The 25,727-nt window shown below is 36.2% G+C and overlaps 1 protein-coding gene across 1 annotated transcript in view; it reads right to left on the bottom strand.

The window, feature by feature from the left end:
* Positions 1–25,727, bottom strand: part of LOC150083259 (U3 small nucleolar ribonucleoprotein MPP10) — a 184,136-nt gene that overhangs the window by 56,567 nt on the left and 101,842 nt on the right. The window contains exons 5-6 of the mRNA XM_090378453.1: positions 13,982–14,123; positions 8,738–8,805 (exon numbers count right to left, since the gene is read on the bottom strand). Coding sequence (XP_090234579.1) covers positions 8,738–8,805; positions 13,982–14,123 — 210 coding nt within the window. The remainder of the gene's footprint in view (positions 1–8,737; positions 8,806–13,981; positions 14,124–25,727) is intronic.

Here is a 25,727-nt window from a genome sequence, read left to right as displayed (position 1 = left end):
GTCATTTAAACCAAATGTGATACACACAAAGAAACTACTGAACAACCTATAAGAAAGAACCACCATAAAGATCAGTAACTTACAACAACAAACTGTTTATTCATACAGGAGACATCCTTCACAAGATAACTGAGCATACATGGCAAGTGTTCACCTGCAGTTCACAGAAATCCAAAAGGAGTGCACACATCACCTGCAAATGATGCAATCAATGATACACAGGTTGATACAGACATTTTTCTGCTGCTGATGTATATGTTGAAAGTGAGACAAGCAATGAAGCCAAATAATGGAGCAACCAAGAAAATTTTTTTTTCATTAGTATACTTGATCAAATGAACAATGATTTTCTTTGTGTTTTCAGATGAATCAATCTTTCACCTGAAAAAGTGAAATGGCTGCAACACGAGGATATGGGAATTTGTAGGTTCTCAATGTTGTGAAGTGATATAAAAGAAAATGTCTGATGTGGCTTGTTCCATGACCAAATGATTAGCCCATTCTTCTTTATGGAATAAACTATGAATTCCAATAATTAACAAAATACGGTGGAAGGGTGGTGTATCCACAATGGGGAGAACAGCAGTCTGATGTCTTTTATGAACAAGGTGGGGGCCACCATCAATATTGGGGTTTGAAGGTGTATAGTTCACTTGATCACCACATTTACAGAACATAAAGCTGTCTGACTTCTCTTTATTGAAGTTCCATTAAGGATATATGGTTTACTGAAATCCAGTGGCAAATATCACTGACTTGGCCATTTATCTTCTCAACTTCCAGCCATTTATCATTATTACAGCTAATGACTTGTCCCAGATAGTATATGACTCCACCTTTTCAATTACTGCTCCTTCAATCATTATATCCCTTTCTGTGGTATACTTGTTCATCATTACTTTTATTTTAGCCATATTCATCTTTAGTCCAAAATCCTTACTAACTGTGCATAACCGATTAAGATTTTCCTCTAATTCTTTGGGATCGTGGCTTATGATCACAATGTCATCTGCAAATCGTAAATGGTTAGGTTCTCTCAATTCACAGTGACTCATTTCTGCAACCAGTCCAATCTTCTGAAAGCTTATTCAAGGGCAGCAGTAAACAACTTCAGAGATACTGTCTCCTTGTCGAACTCCTTTCTCAATTTTAAATTTACTATTGTCTTTGTCTAGTCTAATAAAGGAGATAGCGTTCTCATATCTTCTTCAAAATCATAATATATGGGGTATCTATGCCTTGTCTTTCCAGTGCCCGAAACATTGCTTATGCTGTATGGAGTCAAAGGCCTTTTCATAATCCACAAATGCCAGGCATAATGGTGTTTTATATTCATTTGCTTTCTCCATTAGCTGTGATATTACATGAAGGTGATCCATACTTGAGAATCCTGTACTAATGCCAGCTTGCTCTTTCGGTTGATTCTCATCAAGTATTCTTTCTAATCTGTTAGTAATGACCCTTGTGAACAACTTGTAGATGTGGGATAACAAGCTAATTGGTCTATAATTTCCAATTTCTGATTTATCTCCTTTCTTATGCAGCAAAACTATGATTGCATTATTCCACTCCTTAGGCGTCATACCTTTTCTAATGCATTTTGTGAAGAGTCTTGCCAGTTTTTGTATCATGTCCCTTCCTCCCAATTTTAACAATTCTACAGTAACTTCATCTACACCAAGGCTTTCTGATTCTTCATTTTCTTCAACGCATGTTCTAGCTCATCAGGAAGAATATCGGGTATGTCGTATGTGTTACAAATTTGTGATCCATCTTCCCTACTGCTGGCATCATTCCCTCGCTCCTTGTATAATTCTCTATAGTAGTCTTCTGCTATTTGAATTATACCTTCTATGCTATTTATAAGTACACCATTGCTGCTATTCTTCAGTTTCAGTACCATTTGTCTTTCGGTATTACTGCTCATGACTGCTGATTTAAATCCTTTGTTTTCCCTTAATGCTTGTTCTACTTTTGGAAGTGTTGGCAAGTATGTCAATGTTTCCTGTGGGGTTAATCAGACAGAGAGTAGATTGATCAAACATGGCACTTCTGTTTCTTTCTCTTTTGATGGTCCAGATGATACCCTCATAATTATGACTAAAGGTTTATTTCTTCTTTTTCTGCTTATTTTAATATAACTGGAATTTATCCTGTTACATTAATGGAAGCAGCAGACTTTTAGTCATAATTACAAGTACCTCTTCTGTGGATCCAGGGGATGCCCCTAGAGACTGGATATGTGTTAATGTGTCTCCTATTCACAAGGAGGGGAGAATCAAAAGGGAAAGTGAATTACAGACCTACAGGCTTGATTTATGTGCAAAAAAAAAAAAAAATACAGTGAATGGTTAAAGAAGTAATGCAGGATACAGAAATCACAGCAATGATTTGTAAAAATGAGATCCCATCTGACCAATATCATTAGCTAATATAAGGTACTCACAAAGACTGGATGCAACAATTTTGCACCATATACAGTGGATTCCGGTTATTTGGGCCACCAGTTAATTGGGGCAAATCTTAAAAAACAGAAACCAATCGAGAAAATAGCCAGGGTTTACTTCACTTAATTGGGACAGCATGCCCTTTAATCGGGGCAGGAGACCGCAGCACTGGAAATTACCCTACGATTGTCTCCGATAGTACCACATGGTTCGGTTGAAATTCTGGAGGTCACAACTATAAAACAATAAAAACAATTAGCAGTCATCTGTTTATTGGGCTTTTCTGTTAGTGAAATCTATCATAAACGGACAGTAAACTCGATCTTACTGAATTTGTGATAATACCGACAGCTGGAATTCTGTGGGTTATTATGGTGAAATGAGTTTACACTTCCATGAAATCTTCAATCATATAACAAAATTAATTTTCAGATCTTCTCTTCATTCCTATTTTTAAAGCTTTGTAACTCGTTACTCCGTTCTCACTTGCGTGTATCGTGTTACTTGCAATTTGTGCGTGCCGTGTTCTTTGTTATTGATTACTTATCTTTTTACTGTTTTAAATTTTAACCCCTACCCACAAATGTCAGTGAACAGAAATGTCAACTAGTTCGTATGTACATATTACAGTACGTATTAATTATTCTGATTATCATGTATATTCTTCCAATTTTCACGTATCATTTAATTTTTTTAATTGGTAAGGTAATAAAGGGTAAATTTGTGCTTAATATATCTTTACTTTTATAGCCTATAGATAATATTCCTCCTATTTTCTCTAATTAGAATCGCTGTTTAGTAGAATTAAAATTCAATTCACAAACGTGATCACAATGACCGGCACTTACTACACATCATATAGTGAACAGTACTTTACTATGGAGTTCGTCGTAACGTGATTTGATTGTACAGTGAACTAATCATAAAGGGGGGGTACATTGTATTTTTAACTATTTACGTGAAACTTCGGATAACTGGGGCAGCCGCTTAATTGGGCAAAATGCACTAGTCCCGATGTGTCCCAAATAACCGGAATGGACTGTACTTAGATTTCAGCAAAGCTTTTGATAATGTTTCACATGAACGATTGCTACACAAATTGTGGCAGTATGGTGAGGGTACTGCTATGGATAAAGGGATGGTTCAGTGGCATAAGGCATAAGACAGTGGTTATGACCATTGCTCTTCATGGACTAAGGTTATTAGTGGGGTCCTTCAGGGTTTACTGTTGGGGCCACATACTGATTTTGATATTTAATGATATTGAGGAAGGCATATCAAATTATTAGAAGGAATGGGCAATAGTGATTTTTTTTTTAAATGGCTGAAAATGCATAAACTCACATCATCATGCAACTACTAATACTAATGATATGCCTCACCTTCATCTCACCCCATAAAAGAGTGAACTGTAGAAAACAAAAGACAATAAGACACCCGGATACGATCTCATTGACATTGAAGTGGTAAAAAAGCTCTTCATCATCCACCCTGACTGCCTCTTGATCCTCTTCAAAAAATGCCTCAAACAAGCAACATTTCCTTCAAGATAACTCTGAAGGAGGAAGACAGCCTCCTTCAGAGTTATCTTGAAGGGGCCATACAACTGTTGACAGCACCAAACTCCTATCAGCCCATATTACTCTTACCTGTACTAAGCAAGATCTCTTTACTTTATGAAATAACACACCAACATTACCTCGCTGCAAAATTGCATTCAAACAGACAATATGGCTTCAGTAAGGGATAGCTGCTGTAATAGTGCAGAGGATACGTTCTGCACTATTACAGCAGCTCCTGCTGCCACAGACCGGAAGTACCTGCTAGCAATCTCAATTGACTTTGCCAAGGCGTTCGACGCCAATTGGTGGCCGAGTGTCAGAGACACCTTTGGCAGGCTGGCATTCCTTCTAATCTTTATCATGCCTCCAAGGTTACTTTCAAGATTGCTGAGTCGTTGTGAGAACCAAATACAAAGAAATATCACGTCACGTTTCCAGAGGCTATCCACAAGGGTCTGTCTTAGCTTCTCTGTTTTGGACAGTTGTCCTCAAATGAACTCCTAAATCTGGAAAGAGAGCACTTCACCATCCTAGCATATGCTGATGATGTCATCATACTAACAGAAGCAGACAGCAGAGCACAGCTAGAAGATCTATATCTGCCTTAAGCCAAATCTAGACATGGTCGCATCTTCATAAATTGCAAATGTCACCAGAGAAAATGTAAGTCCTAATTAAAGTAACCCTGAGTCCCAGAAGATCACCAACTGTACACCTTGATAAAAAAACCCATTAAACTGGTTAAAAAGCTCAAGTTTCTCGGCGTGATTATTCATGATAAACCTACACTTTATCCTTACTTTGTCCACTTGGCTGGAAAGATAAGAAAAATACACCTCTTTAACTGCTAGGATTTCCAAATGCGATTGGGGACCAAAATGCCATGCCTTGGCCACCATCTATAAGACTGTCTTTATTCCAGTGGTATGCTACGTTGCTGTCATTTGGTTTCATAGGGCCAGTATATACAGAAACAAAAGGAAGCTTGATTCCATCCAGCAGCAAATTCTGCTTGCCATCGCCCGAACTTGATGCACCGTCAGGACACCTGCCCTTCAAGTACTGGCTGGGGCCATGCCACTCCACCTCGAAGCCATTGTTAGGTACCTTTGTTACTGCTTCAGAAAATCACTTCCAGCAACAATATTGAACTTCACACTGGACCCAACCAATAATTGGAAAAGGGAAAGGAAAGATTGTATACTCACCTCACTCAAATTTGGCAAGACAATTGGAATACCGCCCCTAAGGGGTTGATTACAAAGAAATTCATTCCCCAAGTCACAATCACCTTCCTGCGGTCCTCCCCTTGGTTTTCACCAAGTCTCTATGTCACTTATCTTTTCATGGGACATGGCTCATTAAAGCTTGCCAGCCTGGGCCTCACCGACAGTCCATCCATGAAAATTAACATCCATTCAGAAGCATCATGCTGGCAAACCTCCCCCACCACATGGAGACGAATATTTTTTTATCATAGATGAGCAGCACTACAAAGAACTCTCCACATCTGCACAGGCAGCCTTCACATACACAAGGTCACTTCTCTCTAGAAACTGAAATGATAAAAAAAAAAAAAAAACAACAAATGCAACACAGGCATACCTGCCCCACTTTGGGGGTCCCCCATGTTCCAAGCTTCTGCCACAGCTTCACCTTACCAATGGACTTACCCCTGGCGGAGACCAGCCAGAGTATGATGGGCAGCATGGCTCACCTCCCAGAGGTGGTAAAGGGCAATATAGGGGCCCTGCAGCCAAGCAGCCAGAGACACAACAACAGAACAAAACACAATACTGCGTAAAAAAGACGCTACACCTTTTCTGGACTTTTGCGGTAGTTACACATTCCATCAAAAAATACATACAGTGCAGATGTGGAAACAATCAGTGATGCCTGACCCTAAATACTATGCCACTATGTTCTTCTATTCCCTACTTGTGAACACTGCATTTCTTGTCATTGGTTTTCCAATTCTAATATATCTCTATAAAAGTTGAGTGAAAAGAGTATCGTTCATGCTATGTTGGCAATATTTCAATGTCTGTTCAAGGGTAACACTTATTCTTTACTACTACATCTAATATCACACAAAATGAGCAGATCTGCCTACTACTGGAGTTTGTCATTTGGAAGGTATTACAAAGGGTACTAGGAAAGTTTTGCAATACAGCTTTATTTATTTAATTTTTTCAAAGTAATTTCCTCTACATTCAATACACCTCTCCATCCTCCGAAACCAATCTTTAAACCAGTTCTGCCAAGTTTCACTAGGGAGTAAAGCACACTCGTTGTCCCAAGCCCGTAGAAGGTCCTCATCACTGGAAAACCGCCTCCCTTTTAGCTTCATTTTCACATGCGGGAACAGTGCAAAGTCGCAGGGAGCAAGGTCTGGACTGTAGGGAGGGTGCTCGAGAAGTTTCAGTCCTGTCGTGGTCAAATATTCTGTGCAGGCTTTGGCGCGGTGACCTGGAGCATTATCGTGATGGAGGTACCAGGCGTCCATTCTTGACTTTGGCCGCAGGTTCTTCATAGATCCAATGACTTTAGGCAGGCATTGTTCAGTATACCACTTAGCTGTGACTGTCTTCTGCGTGTCCAAAACAACACGTTCCACAATTCCACTCGATTTGAAAAATACAGCTATCATTTTCTTCTTTACAGATCGGGATTTTCTGACAATTACGGGTGTGTCGTCATCATCAAAGACCCAAACTTTGTTTTGAGCCTTGGTCGGCAGATCGTAATAGTACAGCCAAGTCTCGTCACCTGTTACGATGTTGTTCACATACCGAGATTGTCCCTTATCAAACTTTTTTAACATCTCCCGGCACCAAGTCACACGTCGTGTCATCTGCTCTTCAGTCAGTTGATGCGGCACCCAGAGAGAACAAAGTTTCTTCACGTGCAAATGATCTTGCAGAATCGAATGAATTGCTGGTGCATTTAGGCCCAAAGTATCCTCTATCTGTTGGTAGGTCACTCGCCTGTTTTCGTCAAGCATTTTCCTCACAGCAGTAATGTTTTCCTCCGTAACTGATGTTCGTGGCCTTCCCGGCCTCTCAGAATCCTCCAGAGTGAAATTTCCCCTTTGGAATTCTCTATACCACCTGAATATCGTTGTATGATGTGGACAATCATCATCTAGTGCAAGAGTCATTTCTTCTAAGCACTGGTCTATGGTTAAACCACGCACGAAATTATACCGCAAAACTGTCCTTATCTCATTTCGTGACCATGATGCCATCGCAAGCACTTTACACTCTCACTACTAATGAATAACTGAGCCCATCGACTTGGCGCGGCGGCTACTATGCACGTATGAACATGTCTCAACATGCAGCAACAAGCAGCTTCCTGTGATTCATTGTTGCGTCATATTGCAAAACTTTCCTAGTACCCTTTGTACAATGGGTAGCAATAACATACTATTTGGGTGATACCAAACTCATGGTAGTGGAGCCTGAGAAAGACCTAAGGTAACGGTAATAAGCAGTTGAAAATTAGCTGCTTACGATTGTTACCTTCTTCAAGTCAAGCAGATACTGCAACACCTGAGCTGAAGATTCTGGCCCATTCTTCCAGTATTACACCCTTCTTTGACTTAGAGTGCTACCTCATCCAGCAACATCTTCATTAGGTCTCTAAAATTGAGCTCAACACCACCCCCCCTTCCCACCAGACTAAAAACAGACCAGCCTCTTGGCATGTATCTGTAGTACAGGCTTACTCAAAATGGTGGCCCATAATTTTGACTTCATAATCCTTTTTGTCATTCCAGAAGAAATTTTGTTGCCAGAACACTTTATTGATCTTCACAAACTATCCAGATTTGAAGTGAAAAGAAACTTCCAGTTAACATCTCTTATATCTATGGCCTTTTCTGTAGTAATTGCAATAATTTTTAGTTCTTGTTCCATTGAGGATAGTTGACAGAATATTTCAACAAAAATGCACATAGATTCTTTGCATGTTTGTAATGTAAGTAACCTTTTTTGTAAACTCTCATCTCAATAAACTGCTTAAAAAATATAATTTTTTTATATCATTTTAATCCACATAATGATTCAGAATTTCAAAAGTTTGCCTGCTGAGTCAACTAATGATATTGCACAATGGATCATTCTAAATTTTATAATAGCATCCTAATTTCTTTATGTAAACAATCTACCAAAAAGTCTATGATCCCTAAGAAAAATAGCACAGAAAACCCCAAGAGCACAAATGAATGTGATGTTTAATCCCCAACCTAATATTAGGTGAATGACATAACAACCCAATCATTCAATAAATATTAAAAAACAATATTACTATTTGGCTTGAGCTATCTTCATACACATCTACTTCAAGTGAATTCTTGTTCTATATTCTTCTGCTGTGAAGGAAGTATTAGAGAGTTTTTTTTTTATGTCAGTACTTCACTGAAATTATTAAAAAAAAAAAAAAAATCTGAAACGTTCTTTAACACCTAAATTTTCTAGCATGGAAACCTACCAGATGATACATAATATGAACCTGGTTATACACTTTGATGAGTTATACATATAATCTGTTTCAATTCCCAAAATAAATAAGCAATTTATTAAAAACCAAGGTTATAATACAAAATTTACATTTGATAAAATTTAGTTTTTTTTGTAGTTTTTAGTTTTATTTAAATCATTAAATATTTTCTATTCCACTTTGGAAAACAATATTCAGTATTTAAAATAATCAAAATTTGAAAACCTTATCTTTAATCCTCTGTTTAATGATGTCTTCGAGTTTTCTTGTAGTTTGCTGTGTAATGAGAGGTGCTGAAAGAAAAGGATATTATAAATTAAAAAAAAAATAAGAATTAACAAATTTTTTTTATTATAATTCTAAAAATATTGATATTTCAAGAATTATAATAAAATTATCATCAGAAACGTATCGTGTTAATTCTAAATTTAGTTAAAAGTGCTATGTAATGTTGCTAAGAAGTTGAACAAAGTTAAGTTATTATAACTGACAGATTAAATGTGTATAAACATTATTTCAGCATGATTGTGTAGAATATATAAAAAGCACTGGAGGCAAGATGAAGGAAATATTTATTTTATAAATGCATAACTTAGGTAATTATAGGAAAAATGTGAACTGTGATTTTTTTTTTTTTTTTTTTTTAATTATAAAACAGGCCTAAAATGTCAGGAACACAGAGAATTTCTTGCAGTAACAGACTATTTCTTTGTAACATGGAAAAAAAAATGTAACGCTGCAGAATGTGGTTGAAGTGTAAAGTGGAATAAGGCATTCATATGTAAAAGACAAAATAAGCACCTGAATAGTAAAAATGCATAAATTACTCACAACTATGTTCATATTTTAAGTTTTATCTATGTAGTCTTAAGTAAAGTTCTCTAAAGTCGTGAAAGATGACTAAGGGTAGTCATGTATAATCAGATGCACATAGGCAAAAAAGGAAAGAGATTTCTTGTATTTTGCATAAGAAATATATTCCTGTCGGTCAAATGAAATGGTACAAGATGTCCTTGATTTACAAGATGAACAAGATTATCAAGAGGAAGGGAACAGCCTATTTATTCTAACAGACAAAAAAGTCAATGGTAATTTGGTGTTCTTGATTGATATAAGAGCAGCCAACAAGGTGACCCAATATTTTTTTCCTTTAAATAGTACAGAAGGCTTTATATAGACTGTTCAAGGTTCCACGTTATTTTCTAAAATCGATTTCCATTTTTATTAGTACCAGGCATCTCTAAGACTAGTAATAAAATAATAGTAATATCGTAATAAAATACGTAAGTATTTTATTACGATTATTTATTGTGTTTGGTAATGTTTTGGTTACAAATGTGTGTTCAATCTTGGGTGGGCGCCACCTAACCTTACTTTTCCCATAGGGCCTTTGTTTATATTGCACGAGGGTTTCTAGGAACACAACTATCGTGCTATACGAGGACTGACTGTACTGTATAGGGACCATTTATCCAAAACACTCTGAATATCCCAGCACGCTCTTCTCTTCAGACTATCATATGACTGATTTTGTATTAACCTCATGGTATATTCAAATATAATGTGTCTGTTGTGTATTCTCCACCTAACTGTACATCCTTGATCCAGTTTCTTGATCAAGGAATTCTGTAGTCATTCAAGTAAATAAGGATGGATTTTTGAAAAAAAAAAACCCATCTGAAGGAATATACTAAATGTTTAGGCATAAAGGAATTTCAATGTAATTGTAATGCCAAAATTGTGTGTACACTGCTGAAAAGGCCTGGAACAAAAGGCAGATAGATCACCATGCATTCAGAGATAGCATAATTTATGGCCACCTACAATTTGGTGATAATGAACTCTTTCATTATCACTATCACCATCATAAGAATATTACTGGTTGTAATAATGATATAGTACATTGCATGTTAAATATGAGGAAAAGCATATTTTATGCTGACAGAGCTGGTGAAGAAAGCAAATGGAACCCTTGGCCCTGGCCTTATGCTAAAATGATTACATGTAAATCATTAAATAACCAAATCAATAAATTTTCATTTATACTATATACAGTTTGGGCCAGGTGTTTGTAACTTCTTTGTAACTGTTTCATTATATTCAATATTAGCAATGCAATAGTTAAATGGGGCATGCATTTTTTTTTGGAAGTATACAGGCTTGAATTCATAATACTCATTAGCATGTGTATTACTGAATAATTACTAAATTACTGTATTCTTGTGAATTTTCACACATTTGTTCTCACAAAATGTTCATGTTAGCACCATTTAATAAAAAAAAAAATAAAAGAAAATGTAGTAGTAGCAACACTAATTTTGCAAAAAAAAAAAAAAATAAAATAAAAATTTCTGTGTTGTATATGTATAATATAGGTTAAATACATACACAATGAAAGTATTACATTCTTATCCACTTTATTTTCAAAAGTAAATATATTGCACAATTGATGAAGCTCAATGAAGTTTTGTAAATTGAATCAAAAATTATCAGCTTTGTGGCTTTTATATTCATAAGAAAGTCACAAAACCAATGTAGACCAATGTAAAGTTCATAATGGAATGTTCTGTCATTGGCAAAGTTAAATTCTGTAAATAGGAATATCAGAAAACCAGTGTTCCTCTCATACTGGGGATGCAGAATTTGTATATGTTATTTGGTAACTGCATGTTCTGCATATAAAAGGGAGGTCATGCCATTAATCAATAAGCACAGATTCAAGAACAGTCCACTGATTACATAAGAATTATCAACATGATACTGAATCAGTCTGGTAGTGTAACTGCAGCAGTGTAATGACAAGAGGAATATGTCAGACTTAATTTCTAAGGAGACAATAATGAATATCTACACAGATAATTGAAGTAGGCCAGAAAAGTATGTGTTTTTAGTTAATTTATCTAAAAAAAAAAAAAAAAAGGTAACCTCATCACAACCTCCTTGACTTCATCCTAAGTAAATAAGTACACCATCTACTCAAAAGTATTCAGACACTTATGCTGAAGAAATGATTTTTACTGAAGACAACTGAAGAAGGCAACACATGGGCCCCATTTTTGGCCTAAATGGTAAAATTGATCCTTCACAGGTGATTTTCAATTAGTTCAAATAAAAGCTTGCCAAAATCTAGTATCATTCTGCCTTCAGTGAAGTTACTATCGCAATATCTGAGTGGTCATGAGCACGAGTGCAGTAGCACACGATCTTCGAGTGGACTGAGGTTCAAGCCTATACTGCTAAATATGATTAACATTTGTATTGACTGATTTGTTGTAAACCCCACTGACCTGGTGGCTGTGTGGGAGTATAAACACGAACATTAAAATATAGGTACCAAATCAGCAGGCTTTTGAATTTCCCTTCAAACCATCAGCCTCAACTATCTATGGAAACAATTTATTCTAATTGTTAATTGCTTGATGTCTAAAGAAAAACTTTCCATAATTAAGCATATAATTTTTCCCCCTCAGTCTGAATTTATGCCCCAACATTCTAGCATTACTTAATACTGTGAAAATTTCCCCCTTTTTTATTTTACTATTCCCTCTCACAGTGAATGCACCAAGGTATATAGTTACCAATTTCTGTAGTCCATATATGTATTTGCATGTCTTCCTAATATGAGTACCTCATAATCAATTTTATCGCACACAATGTCCGTCTTTAGACTTTTTTTAAGCACCTAAATGTTTTTTTTAGGTGTTGTCTTAATACTTGAACAGTATTTCAAACGTGGTCTCACAACTGCCTGATACAGTGGAATTATAACCTTCCTATCTCAATGTTAAGGAGGAGAAGTCTTGTTTGATCAACCTGATTTATACTATGATATGGCCACAAAGTAACTGACAGCAAAAAATAATTTTGATATCATATACTTGGATTTCAGAAAGATTTTGATACTGTTCCACCTGGAGGACTGTTGAACAAATTGGAGAAGTACGGCATTAAGGGCAAGTTGCTGCTTTGGATAAAGAGATGGTTGAGTGGGAGAAGACAGAGTAGCAATCAATAGACACTACTCTTCATGGACTAATGTTATTAGTGGAGTCCCCCAGGGTTTGGTGTTGGGCCCATGTCCAGGTTTGCAGACGATACGAAGGTGGCAGGGTTGTTAATGACAGTAATAACAGTTCTAGATCTGTTGCAGTATGCTACTGCAACAGATCTAGTAAAGTCAGGCTGAGAGTTGGCAACTGAAGTTTAACATTGACAAATACAAAGTAGTGCGTATGTGTAGCAGTAACCCCAGAGTAATGTACCAACTATGCAGTACTACAATAAGAGTAGTGGAGAACGAAAATGACCTGGGGATAATTGTGTGGTTGGATATGAGGTTTTCTGAGCAGTGCAGACAGGGTGAGAGAGCAGCTCACTGGGTCTTGCCAATGATATACAGGAACTTTGCTAGCAAGGATAAGGAGTTGATTATTCCTTTGTATAAGGCAATGTCAGGCGACACCTTGAGTACTGCATACAGGTCTGGACACCTCATTTTACGAAGAATGTAGAGCTGCTGGAATGAATACAGAGCAGGGTGATGAGATTAGTGAGGACAAAGGACTGCTCTTATGAAGAAAGGCTTAAGTTCTGAAAATTGCAGCATCTGGAGAACAGGCACCTGCGAGGTGATCTGAGGTGCATAAGGCCTTGAATGGTTTGAGCAAGCTCAATGCTGATGGAATTTTTCCTGTTGCTCAGATTACACAACTGAGGGGGGCATAAATTCAAACTGAGGAAAGAGAGTTGTAGAATAGATGTGCAGAAATTTGCCTTTAGCCAGCAGATGGTTGATTGCTGGTACAAACTTCCATCAGTTGTGGAAGTTGATAGCTTAAATAAATTCAAGGAAAACTAGACACTTTTGGAATGAATGAATGGGTGAAATGGGAAGTTTTTTTTTTTGGTTGATGCTGTATAAGCTTGTTTTCTTGCATCATATGCCTTTACTAATGCATATACTCAGTGTGTGTAGCTATACTCAATGGGCACAGTTGCGAGCTATACAATGGGTATTAAATTGTATGTAATTATACATACAATTTTCATTCTTATTAATGTGCAATATTAATTTTCGACAGTTAAATGTGAGGAGAATGCAATGATGAAGGTCTGTCTGTCTCAAAACAACCTTCTGTTGTTCCTCATCAAGCAGATAGATGAACTCTTTAAAGAAATTTGGCAACTCTCCAGTGAATTATCCTATGCAAGAGAGTGACTGAGCACCCTGATTTTGTAATAAAAAAATTAAAATATATAATCTTTGTGCCTCATATATGAACTAAAACTAGACATACCCAAGCAAACAACTGCAATATTTGGCAACCCAATGTAAGATCACCACTGAATGGATGTGTTAAAAGGAAACCTGGCTAATCATGTATAATTAAATTTAATGATACACAAAAATAAAATAATTAAATATGAATTCACAATAATTGCCTAAAATATTTTACTTTTGATACTTACGTTGCCTAGTAACATGGTCAAACTGAAAATTTTCCTCTAAAAGACAATTTTCTGGTCTTGTATCTGCACTTACTTCACCTTTCAACTGCCAGTCTTTTTCCTTCAGATTACTTTCTTCCAATTCATGTATGTTTTTCAATAACTATAAGAGAAAGAGTTTCATTTAAATTCTACAATTATTAAATAATTTTATACATTAACTGGGCAAATCATATTTACAATTTTCCTATCTATGTATAGAAATTAAAAAGGGTAAGGATTTATTTCATTTTTAAAATATTCAGATATTTTATTTGACTATTAGATATTTTATTAGAAAGACTATACAAAATCTGCCATTTTAACTTTTGCTTTTTAAAGCTAATCAGGAGGAATATATGCTTGAACAAATGAAAAAATGGTTTGGACTGAATAACATATGCACTGTTTTAAATAATTTAATATATACTTAGAAAATATAAGAATAACGAGGTCAGTATGTTTTACGTTATAAATAAATCAAAAATGAATAAGAGGTTTATCTCAATAATTTCCGGTAAAATGCTCCAATATCAATACACTCTGTTATACAATTAATTTAGTAAAAATATTACTTAAACGTATCTTTGCACCCGAAGGAAAACCAATGAACCAAAGTATCCGACATCAGTAGTTATAGAGCTCCAAACAAGAACCTAAGAATACTTTAATGTTGGTTGTATTCTGTGCGTGCGGTAGATATCTACTCAGAACAAATTTCAACTAATAAATTCTATAATTTTTACTCTATCCACAGAGCTGAATCTCGGTATATCTGGAGCCAGAACTGTTTTTTTTGAATCTTCTCACTTAAAATTTTAGAAGTTTCTATTGATTTTCATGCAAAAGACAAAAATATACCATCATATGTGCATCTTTTAAGCCTTTTTCAGTTTTCTTTACCTCTGCCCTAAGTAGCCTAGCACTCAAGTAATGTGATACTCCATTCGTTTTATTTTTTTAGTGCACTCGTCCTGTGTTTGCAAAAGGGAGTTACATTTATGATGTGAGAACGTCTGACATTTGCATTACAGTTCTTCTAAAGCTTTATCGAGAAGGCAAAGAGAAAAAAAACCGCACTTAACTGTTTGTTGCCATAAGAAACAATTAAAGAATCTGCAACAATTGTTTTTGAAAAAGAAAAAGGAATGTATTCCTTTCTTCAATGTGTATTGTATCTACTAATACAAAATCAAGGAAATTCATTGTTGGAAGCCACATGGAAATGGGAAAAACTGGTGAAAAACTGATCAAATGCACATTTGATAAAAAAAAAAAAAAAAAAAAAAAAGTTTGCTTTATTGTAATTGTTTTTAGAGAACAATATTGGACAAGGATGTTTCCTGGATGTATATTTGACATTCTAATGAAATTTCAAGAAAATATTTCTATTGATAGCTGCATTATAAACTTCGAAAATTTGTGTGCAAAAAAAGAAAAATCATCAGCTTTGAATGACAGATTGTTTCTTGAAATGTGTATTGTTCACAAAACTGCAATATTTTCTAATAATACAAAGCTAATTACAGCTAATGGGCTGTTCAAAAAGTATTGCTGGAAAATATTTCAATATTTCCTTGGTATGCTTTGATGTTATCACAAAGGAAGAAATTCATTTTTAGTACACAAACTGAATAAATTCACCATCCACGGTCATATGCTGTTCTGAACTGCAATAAAAAGATATAACCCATTGAAAAATAGAGCTCGTGACTGCTAAATGCGGTGCTGTTTCTTGTATTCTCTCTATCTTGGGAACTCCTCTGACCATGTGGTTGTCCCAGAGTATAAACAGGAAATTTGACTGAAGAATCCTGTAAGGTCGGGAGTTGGATGCATAGTAATTGCTTGCTTGCACCAAGTGAAAAGAACTTTATTATTAAGCAAGAGAGTACACACAGAAAAACAAAATGGTAACTGACATATGGCACAGATACTCAAGAGGCATATAGGGCACAGCGTTACGGTGTAAAGCATTGTAAAAGTAATTACACTTGACCAATCTAATTTGTTACTATGAAGTTATTAATAGAACTAGAATTAATATGAAGTTATTAATATGAAGTTATTAATAGGAAATTTGACTGAAGAATCCTGTAAGGTCGGGAGTTGGATGCATAGTAATTGCTTGCTTGCACCAAGTGAAAAGAACTTTATTATTAAGCAAGAGAGTACACACAGAAAAACAAAATGGTAACTGACATATGGCACAGATACTCAAGAGGCATATAGGGCACAGCGTTACTGTGTAAAGCATTGTAAAAGTAATTACACTTGACCAATCTAATTTGTTACTATGAAGTTATTAATAGAACTAGATTCAAAGAATTTTCATATTGCTTAAATAAATTTCAGTAAAGCTTATGATACTGTTTCACACAAACGATGTTTTATAAATTGGGCAGTATAGCATCAAGGGTCATATCATTACTACTGTGGATAAAGGGATGGTTAAGTATCCTTAAGTGGTAGGAGACAGTAGTTATAAATGGTCACTGCTCTTCATGGACTAATGTTATGAGTGGGTTTCAGTGTTGAGTCCCTTACTATTTTTAATATTTATTAATTGATATTAGCCCTGCAGTAACACTGTGTCTCCTGACAGGTCCTGCTGGAAAATATTTAACACCTAGTAACTCACTGGTTGGGGATTAGATTTTGTACCTTCTTAAAAGTGGCTTTATGTTTGTGTGGGGTTTTTTTTTGGTCTGTTTATATTGTTATTCATTTTGTTGTAAGCTGGGGGGGGGATGGGACTGTGATATCATTTACATTACATTAAACAGGAGAGGGAGTATAGCTCAGGGCTTGGTACACCCAGGGTCCTGAGCTGGATATCATTATTCTTCTCTTTCTTGGTGATTCCCTTTTGCTCTCTCTCATAGGGTAACTTGGGAATTTTTTTTTTGGCTGGTGCAGCATAAGCCTCAGGCTTCCTTGCGCCATATAGCTAATAATAATAATAATAATAATAAGAGATAACATATATTATATTTAGCACAAATAAAAAACATAACACAGAACAGTGGTTCCCAAACTACTGATATCTACAGATCTAGAGCCCTTCAAAAATCTAAAAAAAAAAAGTTTACAGACCCTTCAAAAAAAAAAAAAAAAAAAAAAGGGTTGTGGACCCCTATATATATGTTTCTGTGTGTGTATATATGTATGAACTGCGTTATTGAAAAGAAAATTTAAAGTTAAGTTTAAAACATCTTAACTTTATTCTTATATAAATATATAATAACTTTATTTATTATCAATTTGCTATACATAGAATGAATCATTTGAAAATCGTCAAATGATGTGCCAGGAGGTCGTTTCTTGGACCTCCTGGCACTGGTCTATGGACCCCACTTTGGGAAATGCTGACATAGAAGACAACATTTTATTGTTATATAATAAACGTTATCAGTTTTTTGGTTGAAGGAATAATATTTCTTGAATGATTATGAAACCCGAAACTTTTTCTTTAATAACACAGAAGCTTTCGGCTACTGTTGTAGCCTTTGTCAACTAATAGAGCACTGGAAAAAAGGTGGTTTTTATATGCATGAAGCTGATCTTCAAGTATGTAAGTATGCAAGGTCACATAGGAAGGGAGGGCAGTTTATGGGTATGTGCAAAGAGTGACAAGGGAAGAGGGAGGTCAAGAGGGGGAGGGAGAAGGTTGAGGTAGGTAACTGCTGTCATAAGTGGCTCCGAGCTCGCAGACTATGAGAGGCTCAAATATGGAGATACTGGTGAGTTGAAAGCAAGAATGAGGTTTCTAGTGGATGCTAAATTCCCATCCCTATGCACAAATGTTCTCTTTACAGCTGTCACTCCTTGTGGCTTATGTTCAAACAAACCTCTCCTCTGACACTTTCATAAGATCCCACACCACTCGATTATGATGAATTTAGTGTTTTATGTGAACTTCTGTAATCAGTATTCCCCCAATAGAGGCAGCTCAAAGAAGCTGTTCTGAATGCTTACTTTTGGATTTGATTAAAAGGTCACTAGAAAAAAGTCATTTTACCAATTTAGGAGAGCCTGCTAAGCCTTGTAACCCTTTCTATATAAAGGAGGATGATATTTTTGCTATGCTTTTCTTTAGTGGAATGGATTATCAAGAAAGTGTGGTGTAGGTCCTGATACCTCTGTTCTGGATCATTTTACTGATGCAGTAGCATTATTGTTAGTGTCATTGTTATCTCTTAGGGATCATGTTGAGGTCCAGAAGAAAAGTTGAGATTATCAGAATTCATAAAGTTTTTTTAATTTTGTTTCAGTGACTGGGCTCCCAAGCAATAAATCTGCTTGGGAGTGAGGTGCCAGAGCTACCCAGACACCACATCTGCACCATCATCAGCCTGCATCCTGTCCCTCGGACCTGAGGGTATGGACATAGCATGGTTGACCTTTGCAGGTAAACCCACTAGCCAACTGACCTTGGGCGAGCCATCCCAGGACCACCCATCCTGTAGAAGCAGAAGCCAAAGTGGTATGTCGAAGGTTGGTTCCTTCACCCACCAGGATCCCCCTTTCCAAGTTTCCACAGCTTGGGGTGCATGGGAAAACATGCCAGATTTCTATGGTAGTAGCCTGAAACCTATGCTGTGGATCCCAGTGATGCTAATCCGAAGCACCAGCAGCATCAATGGGAGATCTCACCACATACAAGTGCTCATTAAGGGACATCTCATCCTTACGTCTACAGGGTTAAAACACAGTAAAGAAATTTTTAAGAAAGCTTTGTTATATTCCGAGGTATACACAACAGTGCAGCAGTACATTGCAGGACACGAAAACAAAAGGAGGGGATTGAGATCTGTGATGAAAGGAAGATTAAGGGAATTAAAGTTTCACAGAAGACTGGACAACATTACTGTCTATAAAGCTAGATAATCAAGAACACTCATCCATGCTAGAGCTTTAAAGAATGCAGTTAGGTACTACACTGATGATAGCTTAAATTTATATTTAATACCTCGCATTAACCTTTACAGTGGAACTGAAAACCTGTTAAATCTGCAGCTAGAACAATGATTTTGTATGGGACCTACATAGACAACTTTCCTTCAATGTACAGAATACAGTGGAGGTGATAATCATGGAGGAACTTCATAAATTACCATAGCAGACTGCTTCTTAAGTTCTGAATATATGCAAACGCTCCGCCAAAAACTCACAACAAAGCTTTTGCAAACTCCACCTCTTTTTAAAATTCCTCCACCCTCTGGAATATAAACATTTTATTTATTTAACAGCTTGGTGATATTTTCTGTCAACTAAAGATGATGCAATCTCCTGACTGATCAGTAGGTGATGGCATGGAACACTTAAAAATCTCTATAATATAGAAATAAAGCTTTTACATGCATTCGCATGCAATGTTCAGGGTATTTCATTAATTGTTAGTAAAAATTAATGCTGAAAAGTGTATTTGAAATCAATATGAAGCTAAGTTAGCAGCACATAGATTCATATATACGAATTATATCATTTGTGGAAATATATGTCTTTCCAGTGTTTGCAATAAGTTTCCTGCAAGTATAGTGTATCCACTCCCCATAAAAAAAAAAAAAAAAAAAAAAGTACCATTATTTTAATCAAATGTTTATAATTAATACCTCTCATTAACAAACTTATAATTATATTACAATTATTTGCATAGTACATTTATGGGAGTTACTTTCCTAACAGTGGATTATATTTTAAAAAACTCACATTACAATATTCTAAAGTAAAAAATAGTACTGACAGATTTCTTTTTTTTGAAAATACTGAATTAGTTCAGCAAGATAATGTCAGTTATTATTTCTTTACTTGTTTTTTTTTTAATTTTAAATTTGAAATTAATAAAGTAAACAAAACAAATCATTAATTATTAAAGGTATTAATCACGGCTTTCCATTACATCTGTAATAACATCATGTGATGCTGACCAACCAAGGGTCCTGCTTAAACTGCACAAACAGTACCACAATGACACTGCTTACTGTGTCTTATACACTTCATATGTACTTATGGCTTTAGGAATGTTACCATATGAATCAAATATCAGCAATTCATTTCTAAATCTAATGTAAATAAGATATCCACCCCAGAGACAATCCAAGGGTATCCAAAAGCTAGACAATAGATACATTTTTGGATTACAGTTTTTTTTTTTTTTTTTTTTTTATAACAAAGTGACAGAGTTGAGATTTTGCTGCACTTAAAAATCAATATGTCCATAAACTTTTTCATCATAAAATTGATTATATTCTGTTTATCTTATGTGTTCTTCAGAATGCCAAAACACAGAATATGTGGGTTTTCTAAAGTTCAGTGTTCTGATGCATATAAGAAATTGGATATTGTGCATATGATTAGCAAATTATATTGAGGTTGACATTTGTAGATATGCCATTTTATTTGAATATGTATATATTCATTTTATTGCTATGTTAATTTATTCAGTTGCTATTAATATATGAAGGCTGTTCAATAAAGAATGTTATAATTTTTCATCAACAAACTGTACTGCTTGCTATTTCTATCTCAGCTGCAAAATTTAATACCAACCCAGCATCACATAGCAACAGTGCAATTGACTCATGTGTAAACTTAGAACTCAGTCAAGTTTATGCCTGTTCAGTTTTGCCTACATAACAATGGATGTGACATGCGAGAAACACACAGCAGCTTATGCTGTGTTAAATCCCCATAACACATATGTGAGGAACAGTATTCTGCTCTTAGATTTTGTTTCCATTTCAAGAAAATGTCAGCTGAAGCATATGAAATGTTAAGAGGTTTACGGCGACTCTATGCTTTCATATGGCACAGTTCGCAGGTGATTTAGAATGTTTAAAGATGATCATAATTCAATCACAAACATTGGTGGTCCTGAGCACAACCATTGCTATCACCAAAGAAACCATAAATACTGCTTCTGTAATCATGAGAGAAGATTGTTGTATAACAGTACTGCAACTGTCAGAGATCGTAAGAATATCATTAGCAAAGGCACAAGATGCAAGAAAGCAAGCTTATATAGCATCAGACAAAAAAAAAAAAAAATCCTTCCCATTTCACCCATCCAATCGCTCCAAAACCTTTGTCTAGTTCAGCCTTGCACTTATCTAAGTTGTTGACCTCCATTATGTCAGATGGAAGTTTGTTCCAACAATCAACCACCTCCTGGATAAAGGCAAACTTCTGCACATCTATCCTACAACTGTCTTTCCTCAATTTGAATTTATGCCCTCTCAGACAATTATTCCGAGCAAGAGGAAGAATCCCATCAGCATTGAGCATGCTCAAACAATTGAAGGCTTTATACACTTCAATCAGATCACCTCGCAGGTGCCTAGTCTCCAGAGACTGTAATTTGCAAAACTTATGCCTTTTTTCGTAAGAACAACCCATTGTTCCATTCACTAATCTTGTTGCTCTTCTCTGTACTTGTTCCAGCAGCTCTACATCTTTTTTAAAATGAGGCCTCCAGACCTGTATACAGTACTCAAGGTGTGGCCTGACCATTGCCTTATAAAAGAGGCCTCCGTAGCCGAGTGGTCGGGAGCGGGAGTGCAGTGGCACACGCTCTTTGAGTAGACCGGGGTTCAAGCCCCTGATTGCTAAATACGTTCGATCTGCCAACCCGCACTGGACCAGCGTGGCAGATTATGGTCCATTTCCCTCAGCATGAAAAAGTGGATAATCACATCCTTATCCCTGCGAGAAAAATTCCTGTATATCATTGACAAGACATCACGTGCTACTCTTGCAGACCATCTGCACTATTCAGAAAATTTCATATCTGCCTTCACAATTACCCCTAGGTCTCTTTTCATTCTCTACCACTGTCAGTGTAGTATCACACAGTTGATATGTTACTCTGGGGTTACTGCTTTAAATATGCAGTACTTTACATTTGTCAATGTTGAACTTCAGCTGCCACCTCTCAGCCCATCTGCTTAACATTTCTATATCCTGTTGCAGCAGCATACTGTCATTAACAACCCTGCCGAACTTTGTATTGTCTGTAAACTTGAACATTAAGCCTGATATACCATCATTAATATAATTAATAAATACAGAAAACAACAATGGACCCAATACTGAACCCTGGGGACTCCACTAATAACATTAGTCCACGAAGAGCAGCACCCATTCATTGCCACTCTCTGTCTTCTCCCACTCAACCATCCCTTTATACCACAGCAACAATTTGCCTCCAATGCCACACTGCTCCAATTTGTACAGCAGTCTTTCATGTGCAACAGTATCAAAAGCCTTTCTATGATCCAAATATATGATATCAAAATTATTCTTTGCATCCAGTTACTTTGTGATCTCATCATAGTATCCAATCAAATTGGTTAGACAAGACATCCCCTTAACAAATCTAAGCTGTATCCGAGCTATAACTGAAGTCTTTCTAGATGATCCTGCAGTGCTTCTTTAACCAGTGCCTCCATTAATTTCCCTGGAACAGAAGTTAAACTAATAGGTCTGTAATTACTTGTGTCACCCTTTGATCCGCCTTTGTGAATTGGGATCACATTTGCACATCTCCGGTCCATGGGTACCTCTCCTGAGTCCAAGGAAGCTCTCATAATTATGGCTAAGGGTTTGCTTACTTCCTTTGCAGCCTCCTTTAATATAACTGAATAGATGCCATCCACCCCAGGTGCCTTTTGTATGTTTATCTTCAATATTTCTCCACCACTTTGCTGCTCTCAGTTATTACAAAATCATCTAGCTCACTGACAGAGTTTAATTCACCTCTGGTATTCCCCTCCCTGAATAACTCCTCATGGGTGAATGGGGATGCAAAATACTCATTTAGTTTGTTAGGTATCTGAGAAGGATCTTCAACAGTTGAACAATCGATATCAAGTGGACCAATCTGATTCATCCCCTCCCTCCTATAGTTTATATTAGTATAGAACTCTTTGCTGTTTTCCTTTTGTCAAAGATTTCTCGTAATCTGCCTTTGCCTGCCTAACCTCCTTTGTGACTTGGTTACAGACCGGCTTATATCTATCATAGGCTTCCGTGTCATCTGTTAATTTATATGTATCCCATGCATTTTTCTTCTCTATCATATGTCTCATTAGTTCATCTGACATTCATTTAGGCCTAAACCTTGAACAATATTTCTTAAGAGGTTAGTTGGTATGAAAAGCCTAGTAGCTTCCAAAATTAATTCTTTGAATGCTTCCCATTTTGAATTTGCTGTTGGTAACATCATCAGTTGATCCTACCGTATAGAATTTAAATACCGTCTCAGACCATCGTAGTTGCAAAGCAAAAACCCTTTCTTTTACTCATGATGGTAGTTACCTCGTTGAGTAAATCCTACTTCAGCACACTGTGATCACTGCCACCTGGTTGTTCCTTTACTTGCAGATTCTTAATGTATTACTCTATCTAGTTGACTACGAACATGCTGATGTAGAAAACAATCATCTAATAAATCCACAAAAGCCTTGCTAGTGTGTGAGTGACCACTCCACAAATTCCAGTCAATATCTGGGAAATTAAAATCCCCCATTATAAGACACCCTGATTTACTGGCCCACTATTTCTCTGTACAATTGTTGATTATACTCATCAGAGTGATTAGGCATATAACAACACTACTACGACTCTCAACTTTGCTTTCCCGGTGCTTATGTCACACCAAACTGACTCGACATTGCACTGTCTACCCATGTCTACTGGTTGTACTTCCTCTGATTTTATGTGTTTCTTAACTAATAGCATAACCCCTCCTCCCTTACTATCCTGTCTATCCTTCCTGTACACATTGTACTCCCCAAATTCCAGTTCTGCATTCCTTATATCTGTGTAATACCACGTTGCTGATATCCCAACAATATCTGCCTTTGATGTTTTTTTCTTAATGATGTTAATCTTAATTCCAACTAGTTTCCTTTTTTCCAACAGTGCTGACATAACTGATGTTTGTTCACTAACTAAACAAGAATTATTCACTAACATATTAGAAAACCAGATAATTTTAACCACTTAACTCTCTTGATCTTTTTCTCACTAATAACTTTTCAGTGTATATAGCAGATGTTAGTTGTTCTCAGTTTTGATCTTCACTCTCTTCTTTTGCCAGGCTGCTTATTCAAGTGATTCGTGATAAGCAAGCTATTTGGCTTTACACAGGACTGACCAAATAAGCATCAACGGAATAAATGAGATAGGCTCAAGATTTCAATACACATTTTCTTAGGTTGAACTGTTTTTTCAAATGTGATCCTAACAAACATTTACTGCAACTGCATTGCTTAGATCATCCTTGAAGGATTTTAATCCATGGAATTCCATATTCTAAAAACTCTATCTTTCATTACTTGTTAACTGCTTCCATGTACTTTAGATTACCAAAATTCCTTCCTTAATGCAATAATCATCCCCTATTTTATTTTAATTTACACAAGTTTGTAATCATGGCAGTAAATTGTAATTTGAGTATTGTAGAAATCACTGCTATTATAATATGATTCTAAAAATACAGAAATTTAATTATACAAATAATTAATTTTATTTATTTTTATTTGATTTATATTAGGTTTATACTAATAAAGTTTGTGTGTAAATACTTATACATATAGGGGTGGACAAAATAATGCAAACAACTGTAATAAGTGTTACAAACATGTAGTAATATGGTGCTGGGCCACCCTTTGCTTTTAAACAGCTTGTACTGTATTCTATGTGGAATAGATTCAAATAAACCTTGAACTGTCATATAAGTTAGTGCAATAGCATAATTTCTATACACAGCAAACTAACAGAAGTTTTCCAATGGCATCATTACATAAAATCACATATTGTGAATTCCTACACAGTGAGTTTACTTATCTCATTATATCTTGAACAAATAATGCTTTCCCAGTAAAGAACATTACTGTTACTTATTCTTGGTGGGTACTACCAACCTGATAGCCATTTCAGGGCTATTCCTAGGCAACTTGCTGTGAATGAATTCACAACATGGGATGTTATGCACAACTTTGGTGGTTTGTTTACTGTGTACATAGAAAGGTTGTTAATGACAGTAAAGACAGTATGCTACTGCAACAGGATCTAGAAAAGTTAGCCAGATGGGCTAAGAAGTGGCAACTGAAGTTTAACATTGACAAATGCAAAGTACTGCATATGGGTAGCAGTAACCCAAGAGAAACAAACCAACTGTGTGGTACTACACTCAGGGACATGGAGAACGAAAAATACCTGGGGGTAATTGTGCAATCAGATATGAAGTTCTCTGACAGTGCAGATGGGCTGCCAGAGCAGGTTATGGAGTCTTGTCAATGATATATAGGGATTTTTTTTTTTTTTTTTGATTTGGTAGTTGTTGGCGCATCGGCTTCTGTGGCCATATTGCACCTCCCAAGGTTTTTGCAGTACTTTGATCTAAGCCCGAGGCGGGAATCGAACCCGCGACCTTTGGGTTGCCGGGCAGGTACTTTACCCACTCGGCTAGCCCGGTCGGCGATATATAGGGATATGGAGGTGATTATCCCTTTGTATAAGGCAATGGTCAGGCCACACCTTGAGTACTGCATACAGGTCTGGAGGCCTCATTTTATAAAAGATGTAGAGTTGCTAGAAAGAGTACAGAGAAGGGCAACAAGACTGGTGAGAGGAAAAAAGAGGTGCTCTTATGAAGAAAGGCTTAAGTTCTGCAAATTGCAGCATTTGGAGGCTAGGCACCTGCGAGTTGATCTGATTGAAG

The sequence above is a fragment of the Mastigoproctus giganteus genome, chromosome 7 (assembly GCF_048544385.1).
Source record: "Mastigoproctus giganteus isolate SK-2022 chromosome 7, ASM4854438v1, whole genome shotgun sequence".
NCBI lineage: Eukaryota > Metazoa > Arthropoda > Arachnida > Uropygi > Thelyphonidae > Mastigoproctus > Mastigoproctus giganteus.
This window is presented reverse-complemented; position numbering and strand designations above follow the sequence as displayed.